This window comes from Erpetoichthys calabaricus, chromosome 2, assembly GCF_900747795.2.
Source record: "Erpetoichthys calabaricus chromosome 2, fErpCal1.3, whole genome shotgun sequence".
NCBI classification, from domain to species: Eukaryota; Metazoa; Chordata; class Cladistia; order Polypteriformes; family Polypteridae; genus Erpetoichthys; species Erpetoichthys calabaricus.
The window spans coordinates 48,093,867-48,102,274 of NC_041395.2; the positions used below are offsets into that span (position 1 = coordinate 48,093,867).

The window sequence follows — 8,408 nt, forward strand, 5'->3', positions numbered from 1 at the left end:
ATTTACTCAAATGTGCACAGCACGCGCGTGTATTAACATGATAAAGTGTCTGTAAGACCGAGCAGTTCTCTATTTTATTATTTTTTGGTATTTGGGATACTGTATTGTGTTTGCAAATGCGTGAGAACTTTTCGTGATCACTCCTCACAACTGTTATAATATTCATTTAACTCGACGTGCTACTTGCGCTAACATTGTTTGAAATAATCATATTTATTATTGGTTTCCTTTTACTGTTCTTTTTAATTTTATCAATATAAATTTGATCACAAAAAAAAAATATTTGAATGACATCACACTCTCCAACCCGCTTAATTCAATGCAGGCTTACATGGCAGTCAACAGCAATGGTCGGGGTTGCCCACACTCGCACTAGGTCCATTTGGGATTGCCTGCTAACCTGGTACACGGGTCTTTGGGGGAGTACCTGTCTTAAAATCCAGACACGGACGCTATTCACTGCGCCACCGTGCAGCTGTCATAACGGTGCTTGCTAATTAACGGAAACCCAATCTCAAACCCCGTAATCCAATTCAACGCCGTGCACTCGTCTAATTGATATCATTATAAAGTATAAAATAACAGCCGGAAGTTCGAGCGTGGCGGGAGTTGGATGCGACAGGTGGGGCGCTTTGTTTTACTAACTGCGTCTCCATATTTATATTCAAACTGTTTTGCATAAAAATTTCCTTTATATTAGAGGTTTTGTTAAGAGCTTCAGACATCACTTTAGGAGCAGCGGACTCGTCGACTGAACGGTAAACTTTGATTTCGTACCCCATTCAATATTGTGCTTTTCGTTGATTTCTTTTGTTTTATATTGCATTTTTAATATAAAATGTGGATTTAAAACTCGTTTACTGGCTCTTAAAATGCAACCAGTTTTCGATCAATGTTATTACTTCTGTACTTATAATTTGTTTAAAATGGAAATTATTTCTAGGAACAACATGTTCTTCTAGAGTTAATTCGGCTCTCTGATTTTTGATTATTTTATCATATTTATTCATTTCACAAATCCTGCATTCTAACACGGGATCGTGAGCGTAGACTTGCTAATACTGCTGTAGGCAAAAGTAAGTAAGTAAGTAAAATGTATTTATAAAGCGCATTTCCTAGACAGGCGTCACAAAGTGCGGTACAATAAAATAAAAGAACAGTGAAGTTATGATAGAAATAAAATAAAGTGAAAATATACTAACAAAGACTACCCAAAAGCTTAAACTGGGCTTTAAACTGTTCAACCAATTGCACCGATTTTCAGAGCAGGTGGAAAACTGCTCCACAGTTTGGGAGCAGCCAATATAAAAAATATGCGAGCCTGGAGCAAGGGACAGAAAGAAGGCCCAGTTGGCTGGATCTCAGGGCTCTACTAGTGGTGTAATGGTGCAGGAGATCCACAATGTATTGAGAACCCTGACCATGCAGGGCTCTATGAGTATGAGAATTGTATATTGTATCCTGAAATCAACTGGAAGCCAATGCAAAGAGAATAAGATAGGAGTAATATGAGTACACTTAGGGGAGCTTGTTAAAAGCCTGGTAGCTGCATTTTAAACTGTCTGAAGGCGAGTTAAACCAGATTTGCTTAGACAGGTATAAAGAGAGTTACAAATATAAATACGTGATGAGATAAAAGCATGAATAAGCATATCCATCTCAGCCTTAGAAACAACAGTCCTTAATTTGGATAAGATTCTCAAATTAAAAAAAACAGGAGTGATTCAGGGACCTCACATGGGAATCAAAATTCAGGGATTGATCAAAAACAACACCTAGGTTGTGTAGAGAGACCTGAGAGAAGCTAGAAAGTGTTGAAAGCTTTTGCCTAATTGCCGTGTATAGGTCAGGAGGTGCAAATATTAGATGCTCTGTTTTTTGAGAGTTTAGCTTTAAGTTGTTGGCTAAAAACCATTTATTAATCTCCGTCAGACAGTCAACAAGAAAAGCAAACTTGTATTGTTGTTTGCTTGTAAAAGAACAATAGAGCTGGAAGTCATCGGCATAGAAATGATGAGAAATATCCTCAAAATAATTGATAACATGAGCTAACGGTAGCATATATAATGAAAAAAGAACAAGCCTAAGGACAGAACCCTGAGGCACCTCACAAGACAGTGAAGCACTGACTGGTGAAAAGCAGGCTAAAGCTGAGCCAGTGATACCTACAGAGTGGGACAACCTGTCTTAATGGATCTTATAGTCAACAGTATCAAAAGCTGAACTAAGATCAAGCAATACCAGTACAGAGCACTTGCCAGAATCTGCAGCCATTCGTAAGTCATTTGAGACTTTGGTAGGGCTGCCTCTGAGGAATGATTCTTTAGATCCCAGATTGGAAAGGGTCCAAGATCTTGTTTGTCTCAAGAAAGGTGGCCAGTTGTTGCTCAACACCCTATTCTATATTTTATCAAAAGAACTGAAGTTTTGAGATGGGCCTATAGTTTTGTTTTTTTTTTTTTTTTACAATGAAGGGATCTAAATTATTTTTTTTTCAACAGGGGATGAATAACAGCATGCTAAAAATGACTGAGGGGCAAAACCAGAGTGCAGAGAGCAATTAATAACAAGATAGGGCCAATAAAGTTTAGAACTCTGAAAGGCGCTATAAATATAACGAATGTGAATAAAAACACCGCAATGACACGGTTTCATTCTACTTTACAAGTAGGTTTTAGGATGAAAGGGGTTGTTATCGGAAAAGACATACAATTATCTTTTTTCCACTGTTTTCACATATAATTCGTCTTTTGTACCACACCTTTCATAAAGTACACAGCTAACTGACATTTTCTGAAGAGTTTGCGGTCCTCACTTTCTTCTAATAGCAACAACTAAAAAAGAGGAAATAAAACGACATGGAATGAGTGACACAAATCTAGCCTGTATGATGATATAAGCAACCTGTTTAATTATAAAGATATTTAAACAAGAGCAGCCTGTTTAAAGGAATAGTCAGTAAATAAATAGTTTTTTAAAAAAACTTTGAAAGCTGAACAAACCTCATTGGGGTGTGAAAATAAAATAAAACCATTACAATAAGAAAATTAAAGACCTGCCGAATAAGATAAATTGTTGGAGAGAGGTCCTGCTGTCTTATGATTATGGCAGGATTATATTTTATTTTAATTATTACCTATACTGTGTAAGGGATTTTTTTATAATGTATTTATTAAAACAAAACGCATTGAATATGAGTAAAGGTCTGGGCGGTAATCATTTTGATAAAACAAATTGTCAGTAAAATCTGATTGTAAGATGGATGCTAAAGCTCTGGCATTGTTTTTTTTTTTTGTTCTTTATTTCGCCTTATACAATTTCTTGTATTAGGAATTTGGTAGTTTTCGCATACCCCTTGGGGTCAGAGTGCAGGGTCAGCCATTGTAACGCCCCTGGAGCAATTACAGGTTAAGAGCCTTGCTCAAGGGCCCAGCACAGCAGTGGCCTTTTTTGGCAGTAATGGGGATTCGAACCGGCAACCTTCGTGATACCAGCGCAGCTCCTTAGCCTCAGAGCCACCACTCAACAGGTTTCTGGTTAATTGCGAAATAGAATAGGTCTAATCATTTATGCAATTGAACTATGTTAACTTGCGACTATCACTTTGATATGTAAATTGCAAACTGGAAAGGGACACATCTGGAGGTGCCAAGGTAAGGCCACATCAGGCCGGACTTTGTCCACATGGCAACACGGCTGTCTTAAGAGCGTCGTAGGCCCACGGGCAAAGTAGTCCGCAGTGGCCGCCCCTGTTTTGATAGCAAAACAGAAACATACATATGCATCTGAGAAATCGTGGGCACTTATGAAAATATGTGTTAAATGTAATTGCTTTACATTTGCAACATTTTCACAAAAATATTGTCAAACATCACGTCACATCGCTTTCAGAGCAGAAGGTGCAAAAAGGCTTCACTGTTCGCATTCTTCACTGCCTCACTTTAGCAGTAAGCATCTGCATCTATGGGGCAATGGATTGTTCAGATTGTGCAAAGTACAAGGGCCTACGAGTTTGGAGGCACCACTCGGGGCTGCATTGATTGTTTTTTTAAATTAATAACTAAAACAACGGTTTCACTGTCATGGTGCAGTGGCTTCAACGTTCAATGTCTTGTTACCATCAACTCTGATCTTGATGGCTGACGACGAATTGTATGCAGCTGCCGATGTTCTCCTTGAACGCTGTAGCACCGACATTTCACCGGTGTTTTCCGCTCAATTGTTGTCATTTTGTGCATCTTTTCAATTCATCTGGTCAACCAAGTCGACTGTTTTCGAAGTAGCTGAACTGTTGCTGATCGATCACAGTGCACTGTTGTCTAATTTCAGTGACGGTTGCACGGTAAACAAGTTAATCTTGACCATACAAGTGGCTGTTGCTGCATGTGAACGATCGTTTTCCAAGTTAAAACCCATCAAAACCTACCTCAGAAGCACCATGTCGCAAAACAGACTTAATGGCTTAGATGTACTCTCGATCGAAAACGAGCATGCCAGACAACTTGACGTGTCAAACATCGTTGAGACTTGTGCGCGACAAATGGCACGCAAGCGAGTATTTTAAGGTACTAGTGATATTATAAGTAATATGATTTGTGACTTGTCAGTCAGTTCCATTTTTGTAAGATTTAACAGTTTAACATATCTGTAGCCCTGCGGTGGGCTGGCGCCCTGTCCGGGGTTTGTTTCCTGCCTTGCGCCCTGTGTTAGCTGGGATTGGCTCCAGCAGACCCCGAGATCCTGTATTTAGGATATAGTGGGTTGGATGATGGATGGGTGGACATATCTGTAATCTGTTTTATTGTGTACCTTAGTATGGCTTACTGTGCAGTTGTATCACTACTGTGAGGATTTGTGAGCGTCACCACTTTATGATGTCCATTTTCTCAGAACTGGTGTAAAGCAGGTCGATTGTGTAGAAGTAACCTGTCAGCCGGTGTTGTCGTTTTAATTGGGTACAAATTGAAATTGCTTCATTTTATAGCACAGAACAGTCTCTACTTCCCAGCTTACATTACATTTTAATCACCTTCCTTCACAAAGTTGTCTTGGAAAAGTAAGTGGTCCATCCATCCAACCCGCTATATCCTAACTACAGGGTCACGGGGGTCAGCTGGAGCCAATCCCAGCCAACACGGGGCGCAAGGCAGGAAACAAACCCCAGGCAGGGTGCACACACACACGCACACCAAGCACACACTAGGGACAATTTAGAATCGCCAATGCACCTAACCTGCATGTCTTTGGACTGTGGGAGGAAACCGGAGTACCCGGAGGAAACCCACACAGACACGGGGAGAACATGCAAACTCCACAAAGGGAGGACCCAGGAAGCGGTCCACATTTTACATATAATTATATACAACTACTACCCACACCTTATACATTTCATTCACACAATTTCTTCTTTTTTTCTTTTTGCTAACTTGTAGAGGCTGCAATAAAGCGATTAAAAAGATTACTACAAATTCCATTTAGGGAGGTGGTTTGTTTGTCACCAGCGCCATCGTCATCCCTTGGTGTCAGCAGTGACCTCGCAAGTTCTGTTCCCTTCGACTACCACCGGCACGTGTGATCTGATAGTGACGCGGTCGCGGACGCCACGGCCCCTAGGACCACATTGCAAATAAATTGCTAACAGTTATGCTAGACAGGAGGGTCCCACCTCGCAGCGCTGCACAGGGGCCTTCAGCAAGCTAGCTACGCCACTGATCTGCATGAATCATTTTTAAGACTGAAAAGGCGCAATGAGGAAAAACACGATCAGCAAGGGTGACAAGAAGGGGTAAGAACTGTATTTTCACTACATTGATGAAGTAAATGTAGTAGTATCAGTATTACACGGCTGTTGCCACACGGATTCATGCCTTATGAATTCAAATTCTTGCACTACATTCATAAAAATAAAAGTGCCAGAGCTTTTCTTCAGAGACATGCCAGAGAGGAACAATGTTTGGTTCCCAGGGAAAAAACACTTCGTTTTTCGTAACATGTTAAAAGAATAGATCGTGGGTTCCCGATTTTAAAGCCCCTGCTTGATAAAATAACACGGGCTAACTTCTGGTTTTCTTGATCTGCAAATATCCTGTTAGGTAGCCTACTATACATTAAATATTTCTGTTTGTCCACATATTAGGAACTTTTTCAAAGCTCAAAAAGCCAATTTCAAAAGCATTTAACCTTTTGCGGAAAGAAACTGCCCTTTGGCGAGCAGTGGTTCAACGAGAAACCAGACAACCCAGTAAAGTATAAGAACCGTTTTCAGAGTGTAGATCTTTGCGTGAAGCCTTAAAGTTCTCCCCGTGTCCCCGTACATTTTCCTCCACACCCTAGAAACGTACAGGTTAGATGAATTCCCCATCCAAATTGGACCCTGTCCGAGTGTGTGTTTGTGGACCATCACTAGCCGTACCTAATTGCACCCGCAATTTCGAGATAAGCTCCGCTCTCAACCCAGAACACAAAACTGGATTTCATTTTATACTTTATATCACAGGTGCACTGCTGCCTCATCACTAAAATAATTCGAGTTTGATTTTTCAACAATGGGCGTTGAAGGTTTAATAACTGGTCAGTTAATGGTGAACTGACTTTAGGTCGATGATACTGAGGTGGGCAGGCCCGGTCTTAGGTATTATGGGGCCCTAGGCGAAAGGGGGGTCCAGGGGCCCCCCTGGAAGCTCTGTGAAATGCGTGAAAATTAGACCAAGGAGTCAATCCGGGGCCCCCCGGATGCCGGGGCCCTAGGCGGTCGCCTACTTCGCCTATGCCTAAGGCCGGGCCTGATTGGGACAAATAATGCTGTAGTATATTTAAGTATATATGACAATTGCTCACTCTGACAATTTGTTTTGGGGACCCCCAAGAAGGCGGGGGCCCTAAGCTATAGCTTGTGTAGCTTATACGTAAATCCTGCACTGGAGGTGGGGTTTGATAAACCGTGACCCTAAATTGGAAAAGTTGATCTGGAAAATCGATTAATTTTACATATACTAATACCTCAAATAATACAATTGTTATAAAACGGTAAAGATAAATACTCGTAGTAAATAATACCTTCACTAACTTATGCAGAACCAGTATAACCTGAACAAGTATGTTGTGTGTATTTTGTATTCGTAAACAACTGAAAGTGAACTATACAATACCTTAAAATATACATTTTACTTTCCTGCAGGCTGGCAGAAAATGGAAACGGACAATTACGGTCTTTGCACCCTGACGCCCGCTCCTCTTGCCGGCGTCAATCTTTCCCAGCCGGCACCGTCCAGTTCTTCTGGCATTTTGCAAGCTTTTGAGAGGCCGGTGAACTTCATGGACGAGTTCTCCCCGTTCCCCGTCCACTGCCAGCGCACAGAGCATCATTACCCCTACGCTGAGTGCCTGTACGGCGACTGCTACGACAACGCGTTTTTCTATCCGGTGTCTGCTCCGAATTTTGGCCATTACGACTCCCAGCACGAACCGGCGTTCATCCGCAAAAGAAACGAAAGGGAGAGACAGAGAGTCAAGTTCGTGAACGAAGGCTACGAGAAACTTCGGCAGCACCTGCCCCAGGAGTACGCACAGAAGAGACTCAGCAAAGTTGAGACACTGCGGGCCGCCATAAAGCACATCAAACATCTGCAGGCCTGCCTGCGCGTCGACGGCGCGGCTGCGTCCGGTATGGGAGCGGAGGGAGCCGCTCGTACTGAGGCTGTGATGCACGGATGTTGACACAAGTTGTGATGTGCTTTAAATAATTTCAGCGGTGCACATTGCTCATTGTGTCCCCGTTCTTGTAGTGCGTGAGCTGACAACAGTTTTTTACAAAGGGAACGCACTGAAAAAAGATGTTGCAGATAAGAGCGCTCTTTTAGGAAGATCAACGGAAACTGCAGAGACACAGTCCAAAGATTTGATTCGGAGTCCTGACTTCAATGAAACGTGTGCATTAACTACTTATAGCTAAGACATTACAACACTGTTCTGAATCAATTTTACATTATGTATGAGTCAAATATTTCTCTGTGTGCGCTATTACTAATATGAAATGTTCTAAACTAATTATATTTATGTGCATCATTTCTTATTTCAACAAGAACATCTTGCCTGAAGAAGGGACCTGAGTTGCCTCGAAAGCTTGCATATTGAAATCTTTTATTTTATCCAATAAAAGATGTCATTTTGCTTGACTTTTCTCTACATTCATAATGGCTAACACGGTACAACGCCCTATTATTTCAACATCTAATTTTCGCAGTAAGTCTGCACTTTTTTCCAAACATCCTTCAATCCCACGCAACCCTCCCCTTTCCCAGTACAAGGTGGCGGAAACATGGCACATATTCCAAAGTAGGAGCCAACCCTGGTTGGGACGCCGGGACAACATTTAAGTGTGAGTGACAATCTTAGATAACACAATACAA

At 41.5% G+C, this 8,408-nt stretch overlaps 1 protein-coding gene across 1 annotated transcript; it reads left to right on the forward strand.

The window, feature by feature from the left end:
* Positions 1 to 614: 614 nt before the first annotated feature.
* LOC127526830 (achaete-scute homolog 5-like) lies at positions 615 to 7,883 on the forward strand. Its single transcript, XM_051923715.1, has 2 exons — positions 615 to 758; positions 7,178 to 7,883. Exon 2 carries the CDS (start codon positions 7,189 to 7,191, stop codon positions 7,714 to 7,716), a length of 528 nt encoding a protein of 175 aa, XP_051779675.1. The 5' UTR covers positions 615 to 758; positions 7,178 to 7,188; the 3' UTR covers positions 7,717 to 7,883.
* Positions 7,884 to 8,408: the final 525 nt, after the last annotated feature.

What these genes read in the sequence shown, in the direction of transcription:
- LOC127526830 (XM_051923715.1), top strand. Translation starts at nt 7,189, where the DNA reads ATGGAAACGGACAATTACGGTCTTTGCACCCTGACGCCCGCTCCTCTT.